Genomic DNA, 13,871 nt, shown 5'->3' with positions numbered 1-13,871 from the left:
GTCCCTCCCGGGAAGAGTCGCCCCGGCCCCGCGGCTGCCCCGCCGCCTCCCCGGGCCCCGCACCCCCTCGGCTGGATCCCCCCCAAGGCCTCATCCTGCACCCCCACGGCTGGATCCCCCCCCAAGGCCTCATCCTGCACCCCCACGGCTGGATCCCCCCCAAGGCCTCATCCTGCACCCCCACGGCTGGATCCCCCCCCAAGGCCTCATCCTGCACCCCCTCGGCTGGATCCCCCCCCAAAGGCCTCATCCTGCACCCCCACGGCTGGATCCCCCCCCAAGGCCTCATCCTGCACCCCCACGGCTGGATCCCCCCCCAAAGGCCTCATCCTGCACCCCCACGGCTGGATCCCCCCCCCCAAGGCCGCATCCTGCACCCCCAAAGCCGGGTCTCCACCCACCCCCCTCGCTGCCCCCCAGGGCCGCATCCTGCACCCCTAGAGCCGGGTCTCCCCCCAAGCCGCGTCCTGCACCCCCATGTCTGCCCCCTCCCCCTCCTATGGCCGCATCCTGCACCCCCAAAGCCGGGTCTCCCCCCATGAACGGGTCCCGCACCCCCATGGCTTGATCCCCCCGCTATAGCCGGGTCTCGCATCCCCCCACGGCCACCCCTATCTTTGTTCCCCCCGCTCCTACGGCCGCATCCCGCACCCCCATGGCTGGATCCCCCCCATGGCCGCATCCTGCACCCCCAAAGCCGGGTACCCCCCATGAACGGGCCCCGCACCCCCATGTCTGCCCCTTCCATCCCCTATGGCCGCATCCTGCACCCCTGTATCCTCTTCCCTCGCTCCTATAGCCGCATCCTGCACCCCCAAAGCCGGGTGTCCCCCCCCCCCCCCCATCAACGGGTCCCGCACCCCCATGACTTGATCCCGCATCCCCACCCCGGCTGGGTTCCCCATCCCCCCCCAGCTGGATCCCGCACCCCCATGGCCGCATCCTGCACCCCCATAGCCGGGTCCCCCCCCCACCCCAGCCGCATCCCGCACCCCTATATCTGCTTCCCCCGCTCCCAGGGCCGCACCCCCATGGCTGGATCCCCCCCCGCGGCTCCTCACCCCGCTGGGGCTGCGGCTGGGGCTGCGGGTCCCGCCCGGCGCGGCTGCTCTCCATGGCGTGGCGGGAGGCGCAGGGGGCTGGCCCGGCCCCGCCGAGCCCCGCCGAGCCGCCCCGCTCCCCCCTCGAGCGCCGGGGGAGGACGCTCCGAGCTCCCCGCCCCGGGCCCGGCTCCGCGGCACCGCCCCGCGCCCTGCCCCGGGCCCGCAGCCCATCCCGGACCCGCATCCCACAGCCCGCATCCTGCATCCCACCCTGGACCCTGGACCCCCATCCCACATCCCACCCTGAACCCACATCCTGCATCCCACATCCCACCCTGGACCCGCACCCTGCATCCCACTCTGGACCCCTATCCTGCATCCCACCCTGGAGCCGCATCCTGCATCCCACTCTGGACCCTGAACCCGCAGCCCACATCCCACTCTGGATCCCCATCCTGCATCCCACCCTGGACCCGTATCCTGCATCCCACTCTGGACCCCCATCCTGCATCCCACTCTGGACCCTGAACCCGCATCCCACATCCCACTCTGGACCCCCATCCTGCATCTCACCCTGAACCTGCATCCTGCATCCCGCATCCCACCCTGGACCCACATCCTGCATCCCACATCCCACCCTGGACCCGCATCCTGCATCCCACATCCCACCCCAGACCCTGAACCCGCATCCCACATCCCACCCTGGACCCTGGATCCACATCCCACCCTGGACCCACATCCTGCATCCCACATCCCACCCTGGACCCTGGACCCCCATCCTGCATCCCACCCTGAACCCGCATCCTGCATCCCGCATCCCACCCTGGACCCACATCCTGCATCCCACATTCCACCCTGGACCTGCATCCTGCATCCCACCCTGGATGCTGGACCCACATCCCGCTCTGCACCTGCATCCCATATCCCACCCTGGACCTGCATCCCACCCTGGACCCACATCCCACATCCCACATCCCACTCTGGCCCCACATCCCACAGCCTGCATCCTGCCCCAGCCCCACATCCCGCCCCGGTCCCACATCCCACATCCCACCCCAGCCCCATATCCTGCATCTAACAGCCCCTCCCCCAGCCCCACATCCTCCATCCTGCCCTGGACCCACATCCCACCCCAGCCCCGCATCCCGTAACCCTCCCTGGCCCTGCACCCCAGCCTGGTGGGGAGCGGGCAGCCGGGGAGGGTGCTCTGCCCGGGCTCACCTCACCCCTGCCCCAGCCGCAGCCCCACAGCCCTGGCCTGGCCCCTCACCTCTCTGCACCTGTGCCCTCTCCCAGGGCTGGGACCCCACGCCCATCACCGCGGCCTCAGGCCTACCCCACTGCCTGTCCCTGCCGCGCCCAGCCCCTTGCAGCCTCGCTTGGGCACCTCCAGCCCTTCGCCCACCTCCTTCCTCTCCCAGATTTCAGCTTTTGCACCCACCCTTCCCGCTCCCCCTGCTTCACAGCGCTCCGCTCACCTGCCAAGCCCTGCAGCAGACACCCCTGGGTCCCTCTGAGCCACCAGCACCGCTTGGATCAGCGCCCGATTCCCACCGCGCCCCCCAAAGACTCATCGATTCCCTATCCTGGAGCCCCACCTCGGCCGCTCACAAGGTCTCGGAGCTGCTCCCCACCACCACCCACCCACCCACCCGTCACACGTGAGCCTTAGTCACCGCCAGCAGCCACCCCTCATTCCCCAGGGCTGCTGCTCATCTTGCTGTCTTGATAACAGGGAGATAACGAGAGGCCTCCTCTGCTCCCGGGCTCAGGCGTGAAACTCCGCTTGGCCTTGAGAGAAGCAGGGGTGGACCAGGATCTCAGCCCCCATCTCTGCCCCACACAGCTCCAACTCCTGCCCCACACAGCCCCCATCCCTGCACCCAAGGAAAAGGGACATGCAGGTGGCAGCACGGCTTAGGGCTCCTCCAGAGGGGCAGCAAGAACCAGAGTCACCTCCCCTGCGTGGCACGAAGACCCCACACACGCAGCCACAGGGACGCAATGATAAATTGGTTCAGTTTTCCGCAGGCAGCGCCCATCGAGATGCCTGGTTTGGAGATGACATCAGCGCAGGGCCAGGAGATCCCCTGCCGCTCGCCTACCAGGCAAACAGGTTTCCAGAAATCCCAGCCCTCTCCTCCGGAAGCTTTTTGTTCTGACTCAGAGATGGGGAGCGGGCAGGAGGGCTCCTTGGCAGACAAGTTAGCCCCGTTTAACCCAAAGCAACCACCCCATCCACCCGAAACAACCACCCCGGATGCCCCAGAGCCCCAAGCTGCAGCCAAGCCGTCGCCTCCCGTGGCCCCTGGCCCCCAGCCCCACCGCCCACTCTTCCAGCTCAGCCAGAGCGAAGGCTTCGCTGAAACTCCCCGCAGCCTCGCCGGCTGACTGCCTCGACTGGGAGCACCGCGCAACCCAGCAGCCACGCAGCCCCGGGGGATGGCGGGGGGACGAGGTGCAGGAGCGTGTCCCAGTGAACCCACAGACACAGGGGACTCCCCGGGACAGGGATCAGCCCCGCTCGCACGCCCATGTGGCCCAGACTCCAGACCTCGGAGCTTTCACAATGAGGGTGAACAGGCCCAGGTTGCCCCAAGAAGTCGTGGCTGCCCCATCCCTGGAGGGGTTCAAGGCCAGGTTGGATGGGGCTTGGAGCCCCTGATCCAGGGGGAAGCATCCCTACCCATGGCAGGGGGTGGAACTGGATGGGCTTTGAGGTCCCTTCCAACCCAACCCATTCTATGATTTCCATGGCACACAAGGGACCCAGCAGAGCGCAGCCAGGGCCACCCCACGACCTGCTCCAAGGATGCTGGGGAGCAGCTTCCAAAGCCCCTTTGCCTGGTGGGACCACAGCCCCGGGGGTCCCAGCGGGGCAGGCAGAGGGGCCAGCACAGCATTGCTTGACGTGGATGAGCAGCCCAGGGCTGCAGGACAGCCTGGTGCCAGGTCCAACCATGCCCAGGGTCCTTGTCCCCACCACGGGGCCAGCCTGGAGCAAGGGGCAGGGTGAAAAAGGGGTGGTTGTGGGTGTCCCTGGCCTGCGGCTGCGCTCTGGCAGCGCTCCCAACATGGGCAGCGACGCTGAGGGCTCCTGGCTGCCGTGCCAGCCCAAGTCGATGGGCTTATACAACAAGCGGCGCATCGATCGATTGCTCTGCTGCAGGCAGAGCCCCATTGCGACGGGGCTCCTGGGTCCTGCCCCCCTGTTCCCGCAGTGCCAGGAACAGCCACCCTCCCTGTGCTGATGGAAAATCCAATGAGCTCCTGACGTGCATTCTGCCCAGCCCCGGCGGCTGCGCGCCCCACAGCTCCCGGTGCTCCTCAGCCCCTCAGCACGGGGTGAAACACCACCACGGCTCTCTCGCACCAGCCTGAGGAGCGGGATGCATCAAAGATCTTAGAATGGTTTGGGTTGGAAGGGACCTCAAAGCCCATCCAGTTCCACACCTGCAGGGACACCTCCCACTGGATCAGGGGCTCCAAGCCCCAACCAACCTGGCCTTGAACCCCTCCAGGGATGGGGCAGCCACCACTGCTCTGGGAAAATGTGGGCCAGGGCCTCCCTACCCTCATTGTGAAAAATTTCTTCCTAATGTCTAATTTCAATCTTCCCCCTTCCAATTTAAAGCCATTGCCCTCGACCTATCACCCCCTGCCCTTGCAAAAAGACCCTCCCCAGCTTTCCTGGAGCCCCTTTCAGTACTGGGAGGCTGCTCTAAGGTCTCCCTGGAGCCTTCTCTTCTCCACGGCTCTACCCGCCAGCCCCTCACTCTGACTCTCCCTGTGCGAAGCCAACAGGGTGCTGAGAACCCCGAAATCGAAGTTATAGTTGCAGCTCAGCTACCGCTCTGCCTGCACGACCTGGCGCTGCGGGAGGCTGGGTGCAAACAGGGATGACGATGGCAAACAAACTCTGCCGACACCTCTGGGCAAAGTACCATGGGGGACACTCCATCCTACCCCTCTGTCCCTCCTCCAGCTGCAGGACTTTGTCCCTGCCCCAAGCTGCTCCACGCTGGTGGCTTTGGTGGCCACGCAGGGCCAGCACCAAGCACGGTACCATGGCCAGGAGGGCTGATCTGAACTCCTGGCCTCCCAATGCTCCAGCTGACCCCAGTAGCCACGCAGCAGGATCCCAGGGCTGAGGGACTGTCCCTGCACCGTCCCAGAGCACATGGGTGCCGTATCACCCCATCACTGGTGGGGACCTGGGGCAGCCCCCAACCCCGAGCACCCTGCCATGGAGCTGGGGCTGCAGAGCTGCTGCTGCAGGACAAACCCTGTGGGGGCAGGTGATAAATGGGCTAGCAATGGGCTGAGCCCTGCCCTTCCCTGCTGCAGCCCCCCCTGCTCTGTAATTATCCTGGGCTGCATCTGTAATTAGTGCCCTGATGTCATGCTGTCAGGCCTGGGCAGCCCCATGAGCTCCTTGGCAGCCCCACCTTGGCCTCTGGCTCGGTGCTGAGGGAGATCCTGCCTCTCCAATGCTGACCTGAGGAGCTCCTGGCTCCCCACAATCTCCACCAGCATCGCTGCTGGACCCCCATCCCTGCACTGCAGCACCGGAGCTGCCGCAAGGCTGGATCAGACCCTCTGGGCTTGGCTGCTCCCACTGCCACATCCTTGCCCCTCGCCACGCTGGCCCTGCCGCCTGGCTGCCACCCTCCTAGGGAGGACGGATCCTGCCTGGACAGGAGAAGAGCCACGCAGCCAGGCTGGGGATGAAGGCAGCACTCCCAGTCTCCCACCCCCTCGACACTGGGAATGCGCTGGAGTGGCCCTGGCAGCTATAAATAGAGCAGGAGGCACAGGCGTGCGCTGGCCAGGGCACACGTGGGGCTGGGTGCCGCTGCCCCTCGGCTGGTTTGGGGCTCGGGCAGGGTGTGGGGCTGCAGCAGCACCCCAGGGTGATTCAGGGTGCACTCGATGCCTTCATCCAGGTCACTGATAAAGACATCGAACAGGGCTGGACCCAGCACCGAGCCCTGGGGACACCACTTGGAACTTTATTACGATGCAGACAACGCCACGGCACACGAAGCCACCGCGTGCCCCTTCCTCTCTGCCAGCACCCCAGGGTGTCCTGCCCCACAGCCTCACAACCTCTAGCAGCTGCGCAGGGGCCGGGCTGCACCGGCGACGGTGAAACTCGCACTCAGCACCTCCGAGGGCGCCCGTGTCTGCTGGCCCGGCTGCTGCCCACCAGCAAAGAGGGTGAAGGTGCCGGGCTCGAGGCGCCAGTCGTGCACCCAGACGGCACGCTGCTCGGCCACCACCTGGAAGGACAGCTTGGTCTCCCGGCCAGCCGGCACAGCGACGCGGCGGAAAGCCACCAGCTGCCAGCGGGGCACCGGCACGGACGACTGCTCCCACCGCAGGTACAGCTGCACCACCTGCCCGGAGGGATGGGAGTCAGCGCCAATGCGACCCCCAGTGCATCCACACCGGCTACGGCCACGTCAGTGTGGAGGGGCTGTGCTCACCTCCTCGCCGTCCTGCTGCCCCGTGTTCTCCAGCACCACAGACACGGAGAGGTTGGCACAGACGGGCAGTGTTGGGGGGCTCAGCACCAGGTCCCGGTATCGGAAGGTGGTGTAGGACAGCCCGTAGCCAAATGGGTAGAGCGGGGCCTCCTTCCCGTAGTACCGGTACGTCCGGCCCTCCATGGTGTAGTTCTCCATGGGTGGCACCTGTGGGACACAAGAGGCAGAGCTGGACTGGGTTGGGTAGGCACACAGAATCATAGAATAACCAGGTTGGAAAAGACCCACCGGATCATCGGGTCCAACCGTTCCCATCAATCACTAACCCATGTCCCTCAGCACCTCATCCACCCGGCCCTTAAACCCCTCCAGGGAAGGGGACTCAACCCCCTCCCTGGGCAGCCTCTGCCACTGCCCAATGACCCCTTCCGTGAATAATTTTTCCTGATATCCAGTCTGAACCTCCCCTGGTGGAGCTTGAGGCCATTCCCTCTCGTCCTGTCCCCTGTCCCTTGGGAGAAGAGCCCAGCTCCCTCCTCTCCACAACCTCCTTTCAGGGAGTTGTAGAAAGCCATGAGGTCTCCCCTCAGCCTCCTCTTCTCCACGCTAAACACCCCCAGCTCTCTCAGCCGTTCCTCACAAGGCCTGCTCTCCAGCCCCTTCCCCAGCTTCGTTGCTCTTCTCTGGACTCGCTCCAGAGCCTCAACATCCTTCTTGTGGTGAGGGGCCCAGAACTAAACACAGGATTCAAGGAGCGGTCTCACCAGTGCCAAGTACAGAGGGAAAGCATCAGCCCGGTATCCCACAGCTCCTTGGCCACCAAGACTACGGGAAGGGCTACGGGTGTCTGGGCTCACCTGGTGCATGCCCGCAGGCCACGTGGCTGGCAGCCTGCCGGCCGGGTTAGCCCCCACTTCACCCAGCAGGACCCTGGCGATAGCGAGGCCGGCAGCCTGGGCAGGGAAGAAGCAGGCCAGGATGGCTCCTACGCCCTCGTGCGCCTGTGCCCAGCTCACGTCCAGGGGCCCCGCGTTGAACAGCAGCAGGATGACGGGGTGCCCAGCGGCTGCGGGGAGACGGCTGTCACCAAGAGCCCCACACACCAGAGCTGCTTGGATGGCTCCAGGGTGCCCCGTGGATGGGGAACACCTGGGAGGGTTGTGGCTCACCTCCCAGCACCGGAGCCCACCACCACCCCTCTCTCTGGGCTGGTGCTGACCCCCAGGACACCAGCCACTCCCCAAGGCTGGAAGCCAAGGCTCACAGAGCCCCTACCCGCCTGCACGGCATCCTGCAGCAGCTCCAGCTGGTGCCCTGGCAGGGACAGGTCTCTCCGGTCCTTCGCCTCTGTCTCCACAGCCACCCCTGTGTGGGGACAGCCAAGGGACAGCCCCTTGCACCTTGCCGGATCATCTTGGGGGGGCCATGGGGACCCCAGCTCCGAGGTTCTCTCCTCCCCAGCGCCCTCACTGCTCCCACCTACCTGTCCCCAGGCAAACCACCACCACGTCGGCTGCCCCTGCCACAGCCACCACCTCCTTCCTCGAGTACCCGTGGCACTGCGGCTCCCGGCACCCCGCCGCGAAGCTGATGTTGGCTGGCAGCGTCTCCAGCCCCTTCCTGGAGGGAAGAGCAGAGGGCACAGGGGCTGCTCGGCCCCAGGATTTGGGCAACTTGGGGGACCCTTCCTTGCCCAAGGGCTGGGTCACAGCAGCCTCAATCAGGGACCAGGACTGGGGGACGGATGGACAGGGAGGACATTGGATCTGTTGGAGCGAGTCCAAAGGAGGCCACAAAGATGATCTGAGGGCTGGAGCACCTCCTGTACGAGGACAGGCTGAGAGAGTTGGGCTTGTTCAGCCTGGAGAGCAGAAGGCTCCAGGGAGACCTTTGAGCAGCTTCCAGTGCTGAAAGGGACTCCGGGAAAGCTGGGGAGGGGCTCTTGATCAGGGAGCGCAGGGAGAGGATGAGGAGGAAGGGGTTTGAGCTGAAAGAGGGGAGACTGAGATGAGATTTTAAGAATAAATGTTTCTATATGAGGGTGGGGGGGCCCTGGCCCAGGTTGCCCAGAGCAGGGGTGGCTGCCCCATCCCTGGAGGGGTTCCAGGCCAGGTTGGATGGGGCTTGGAGCCCCTGATCCAGTGGGAGGTGTCCCTGCCCATGGCAGGGGGTGGAACTGGATGGGTTTTGAGATCCTTTCCAACCCAAACCATTCTAAGGCTCTATGGCAGCACTGCGCTTTCTCACCGGGGAGTGTAGATGTACTGCGGCTCCGGCACTGGTGCATAGTCCCCAAACAGCAGCCGGGGGTTGTCAGCGAAGGGACCCACCACCTGCAGAGGGCCGAGGGGTAAAGGTGGGCACCGGCACCTCCGCGGTTCTCTAAGGAAGGGACACCTGCAACCCCTGTGTCACCGTGTCCCCTGTCCACCTCTGCGCACGGTGCTCACCGCAACGCGCTTGCCGGGCAGGTCCTGGGCCCGGAGAGGCAGCGTCCCCCGCACGTTCTTCAGCAGCACAAAGCTCTTGACAGCAGCTTCCAGGGAGAGGTTGCGGTGCTCAGGGCTCTGCACGACGCTCAGGTTCAGGGCGCTGTAGGGGTTCATGGCTGGAGGGTCGAACTCCCCCAGCCGCATTCGCGTGTAGAAGAGGGGACGGACCCGTTCACGCAGCATCTAGGAAGACCCCAAAATCAAAACCTCGGTTGTGCTTGGTGGGAGCAGCCCCGCTCCCTCCTGCTCACCTGCAGCGTGATGTTACCCTTAGCCAGAGCCTGGGGGATGTGCATGAAGACGTTTTTCCTCAGGCCATAGGAGAGCTCCAGGTTGCAGCCAGCGTTCATGGAGGCTGCCAAGCCAGCGAGAAGGGAAACCACCCATCACAGCTGCGTGGTGCCAGGGAACCCCATGCCCATCCTGCAAGCTCACCGACTGCCGTCTCCAGGAAAGTCTGTGTGTAGTGGTGCCCCAACATGATGAGCTCCAAGGCTCCCTCATCGCTCACCACGTAGCCCTCAAACCCCCACTCGCCGCGTAGGATGTCTGTCAGCAGCTTCTTGTTGGCGCAGGCAGGGACACCGTTGATCCTGTTGGAGAGGGGATGGAATCATAGAATCACTAGGTTGGAAAAGACCCATCGGATCATCGAGTCCAACCATTTCCACCGATCACTAACCCATGTCCCTCAGCAGCTCACCCACCCGGCCCTTAAACCCCTCCAGGGAAGGGGACTCAACCCCCTCCCTGGGCAGCCTCTGCCAGGGACCAATGACCCTTTCCGTGAAACCTTTTTTCCTAATGTTCAGCCTGAACCTCCCCTGGTGGAGCTTGAGGCCATTCTCTCTCATCCTGTCTCCTGTCCCTTGGGAGAAGAACCCAGCTCCCCGCTCTCCACAACCTCCTTTCAGGTAGCTGGAGAGAGCAACGAGCCCCTGCCACGCTCCGTACCTGTTGTAGCTGCACATGAAGCTGTAGGAGCCAGCGTCCACGCACGCCTGGAACTGGGGCAGAAAGGTCGTGCGCCAGTCCCGCTCCAGCACCTGCAAGCACCACAGCGGAGAGGGGTCAGTGCCTGGGGGGCTGCCCACCATCCCACAGCCCCCACCGCGCTTACCTTGGCGTCAAAGCTGAGCCTGGAGACAGGGATGTTCTCAGGGCCCCCGTGGACACTGAAGTGCTTGCAGCCGGCGCTGGCTTTGATGTAGCGGGGGTGTTGGCCCTGCAGCCCCTGCACGAAGCTGCGGGCCAGCTCCCCGCTCAGGAATGGGTCCTCTCCGTATGTCTCCTGGCCACGGTGCAGACAGGTCACTGCTGAGACCCCCAGCACCCCGAGGAGCTGCTGCCACCCTCCAGCCCTGTGCGGCCTCATCCCAGCCTGGGGTCACCCCCCACCTGGTTCCTGCCCCACAGCGGGTGCCTCATGATGTTCAGGACAGGGCTGAAGCAGCTGAGCCCTGTGTGGTCATCGTAGCGGCCGGTGGCTGCAAAATAGTTGTGCTTGGCTCTCACTTCGGTGGCGGTGGCATTGGCCACCCGGTAGATGAGCTCAGGGCTGCGGGGAGAGCACAGGGGTGTTGGCGGACGAGGGGAGGATTCATAGAATCACAGAATCTTAGAATGGTTTGCAAGGGACCTTGTATATCATTCAGTTCCAAACCCTCTGCCATGGGCAGGGACACCTCCCACTGGATCAGGGGCTCCAAGCCCCATCCAACCTACCCTTGAACACCCCCAGGGATGGGGCAGCCACATTTTCTCTGCACAACCTGGGCCAGGGCCTCCCCACCCTCATATGGAAACATTTATTCTTAAAATCTCAACTCAATCTCCCCTCTTTCAGCTCAAAACCGTTTTCCCTCATCCTATCCCTGCCCTCCCTGATCAAGAGCCCCTCCCCAGCTTTTCTGGAGCCCCTTTCAGCCCTGGAAGCTGCCCTAAGGTCTCCTCGCAGCCTTCTGCTCTCCAGGCTGAACAAGCCCAACTCTCTCAGCCTGTCCTCGTATGGGAGGTGCTCCAGCCCTCGGATCACCTTCTGGAGTCACTCCAACAGCTCCAAGTCCTCTCTGTGCTGAGGGCTTCAGAACTGAAGGCAGGACTTCAGATGAGAGTGGAGCAGAGGTGGGCAGAATCCCTTCCCTCACCCTACTGGTCACACTTTGGATGCAGCCCAGGATGCAGTGGGATTCCTGGGCTGTGAGCACACTTTGCCGGCTCATGTGGAGCCTCTCACCCCTCCCAGTCCCTCTGGGGGTTGTCCTACTGGTTCCCAGTACCTGAAGGCAGCAGCGAGCCCCAGCGCCTGTGGAAAAGCCGTGGCCCATCCTGGTGCCTCCGCGTCACCTCGCAGACATTCTGTATTCCAGTTGTAGGGCGCGATGCCCAAGCGTGGGATGGGGGGAGCGGGACCATTCCCCATCGCTCCTCCTCTCGCTACCTGCAGCACCATCTCGGAGGGGCTCAAGCGATCCAAGAGATCGTCCAGACGGCGACTCCATGGCAGCGCTGGATCCTGGAATGGGAAAGGGGAGGGGAAAGACTGTGCTTGGTCCGAGCCAGCACCCAGCACCGTGCACAGCAGCAAGGAGGCAGCCAGGAGCCCCGCCACGATCGCTCTCGGAGCTCGGAGCTTCATGGCAAGGCTCAGTTCCCCAAATCAGCTCCCAGGCCCCCAGCAATGGGCGCGGTGGGGCGGAGAGCACTGCTCCCACGTAGTGGAACAGGGAGGGATCCTGGGGGGAGACTCCTGGAGTCCTGCCAGACCCAGTCCGCGCTTTACAAATGTGTTTGAGGGTCTGGCAACACCCCAGCACCAAGGCATAAAAGGTTTTTCATGGCTGGAAAAGGACCTGGGGGTGCTGGGCAAGAGAGGCTGAATGTGAGCCAGCAGTGTGCCCAGGTGGCCAAGAAGGCAACAGCATCCCAGCTCAGAGATGTTCAAGGCCAGTTTGGATGGGGCTTGGAGCCCCTGATCCAGTGGGAGGTGTCCCTGCCCATGGCAGGGGGGTTGGAACTGGATGATCTTTAAGGCCCCTTCCAACCCAAACTATGCCATGATGTTATGTAGTTCTCCAGCTGAGAATTGCACAGGAGGTGAAAAGAGAGCACCAAGCATCCACTTACTGGCCAGTGCTGGGATGGGACTGGGAGTACAAGGGGAGCTGGTGCACCCCGACTGCTCCCCTGCATGCTAGGGCTGGGAGATAGGGGAGCACAGACATCTCAGCCTCTCGCTGGCACCATGTCCAGCTCCTGCCAGGGATAGACACGGTGCTGGTGGTTCCCCAACCTGGATTGACCACGCCAAGAGCTTGTATCAGACCTAGAGGCTCCCAGCCCACCAGAAGCCAAGCGAGCATGGGGATGTAGCCATGTAAGGCAATGCCAGCAGGTCGGCTGCAGCTGGTGAGAGCCCGGCTGGCTCGGCGGTGACAGCGAGTGATCACCCAGCTGCTGGATTCCTGAGCAGCCGGTGGGGCGTCCTGCTAACGGCTCCCTCTGCGCCTGGAGCACATCTTCCCATCCAGCATGCAGGCTCCATCCCATCACCCTGGCTCAAGAGCAGGTCAGCGACATCTCAGTAATGGAGAGATACTCAAATAAACAAATCACAGCCAGGCAGCACCCGTGTGGGAGCAGAGGCTGGTGCTTTGGTGGCTGTGCTGGCTGGGAGCTGTTGTTCCCATGGATTCTGCCGCATAGAGCCTCACGTCAGGCCGACTCCTGTGGTGTCCCCATTCACCATATTTCTGCATGGCTGTGTTTGTTTCTCATGCACGTGAGGGGTGGAAACCCTGCACCGAGTGACTCCCACTCCCCCCCACGGTGCTGCAGCCCAAGGCTTCGAGCTGCTCCTGCAGTGCTGATGGAAAATCCAGGCTCACTCTGGCTGCCCCAGGGCTGCCCTCACCCCAGGAACCAGCTCCTGCCCAGGCCCTGGGACATGGGCACCAGGGGACCTGAGTGAAAGCATTACGGCCATCGCAGGGAATCATGGAATGGTTTGGGCTGGAAGGAACTTTAAAGCCCATCCAATTCCACCCCTGCCATGGGCAGAGACGCCTCCCACTGGATCAGGGGCTCCAAGCCCCATCCAACCTGGCCTTGAACCCCTCCAGGGATGGGGCAGCCACCCCTGCTCTGGACAGCCTGGGCCAGGGCCTCCTCACCCTCACCGTGAAGAATTTCTTCCTAATCTCCAGTCTAATCTTCTCCCCTAGTTTAAAACCAACCCCTTTGTCCTGTTGCTACAGAACCTGCTAAAATGTTTTCCCATCTTTCTTACGAGCCCCCTTCAAGCACTGGAAGGCTGCAATAAGGCCTCCTCGGTGTTTCTCCTCTCCAAGGGAACCTTTCCCCCGGTCACGCCCTTGCTCTCCCGACAGCCCCGTCCGTGAGGAGCCCCTCGCCACCCTCACCGGGCACCCACGGCCCCACAGCGGCCGGGCAGGGCTCACCCGCTCCCGGCTCACACCCAGGGAGCTGAGGCCAGGGGGAAAGGCTCGCTGAGGCCTGGGCTAAGAGCCCACAGCGGCCCCGGGGGCGGAGGGGCCGGGCTCGAACCCGCGACAGGCGGAGGGAGAGCGAGAGAGAAGCAGGCGGAGGCGCCCCCTTTCAGCGCGCTCCCCCTTCCGCTTCCGCTTGCCATGCGAGCGCGCATGTGCGCAGAGTGACCGCGGTGCACTCTGGGATTTGAAGTTCAGCGACGCATGCGCGGCGTGGCCTCTTATCGATGCGCGGACTGCGAGTCCCGTCGTGCCCCGCGGCGGAACGGCGGAGCGCCCCCTGGCGGCGCGCTCCCTCGTGCCAGAACGGCCAATGCGCGTAACGCGACAGCGTTGCAC

General features: G+C 64.0%; 3 protein-coding genes across 5 annotated transcripts in view; 1 reads left to right on the top strand and 2 right to left on the bottom strand.

Moving 5' to 3' along the window:
- Positions 1-2,543, bottom strand: part of MAP7D1 (MAP7 domain containing 1) — a 15,788-nt gene extending 13,245 nt beyond the window's left edge. For 2 of the 3 annotated variants that reach the window (XM_069875118.1, XM_069875120.1), the window contains exon 1: positions 1,062-1,203. In XM_069875118.1, the coding sequence (XP_069731219.1) occupies positions 1,062-1,116 (55 nt within the window). In that variant the 5' untranslated portion in view covers positions 1,117-1,203. Of the gene's footprint in view, positions 1-1,061; positions 1,204-2,521 lie in introns of those variants that run through there. The other variant, XM_069875119.1, reaches the window with a different exon arrangement.
- Positions 1-13,871, top strand: part of C23H1orf216 (chromosome 23 C1orf216 homolog) — a 281,686-nt gene that overhangs the window by 66,515 nt on the left and 201,300 nt on the right. The window lies entirely within an intron of this gene.
- LOC138730293 (uncharacterized) lies at positions 6,068-11,711 on the bottom strand. Its single transcript, XM_069875351.1, has 13 exons — positions 11,304-11,711; positions 10,423-10,582; positions 10,145-10,315; positions 9,979-10,070; positions 9,460-9,617; positions 9,276-9,379; positions 8,983-9,207; positions 8,780-8,865; positions 8,016-8,152; positions 7,808-7,897; positions 7,390-7,598; positions 6,533-6,739; positions 6,068-6,442 (listed from the first exon to the last, which is right to left on the bottom strand). Exons 1-13 carry the CDS (start codon positions 11,660-11,662, stop codon positions 6,155-6,157), a joined length of 2,286 nt encoding a protein of 761 aa, XP_069731452.1. The 5' UTR covers positions 11,663-11,711; the 3' UTR covers positions 6,068-6,154.

This window comes from Phaenicophaeus curvirostris, chromosome 23 (assembly GCF_032191515.1).
Source record: "Phaenicophaeus curvirostris isolate KB17595 chromosome 23, BPBGC_Pcur_1.0, whole genome shotgun sequence".
In the NCBI taxonomy this organism is placed as follows: domain Eukaryota; kingdom Metazoa; phylum Chordata; class Aves; order Cuculiformes; family Cuculidae; genus Phaenicophaeus; species Phaenicophaeus curvirostris.
This window is presented reverse-complemented; position numbering and strand designations above follow the sequence as displayed.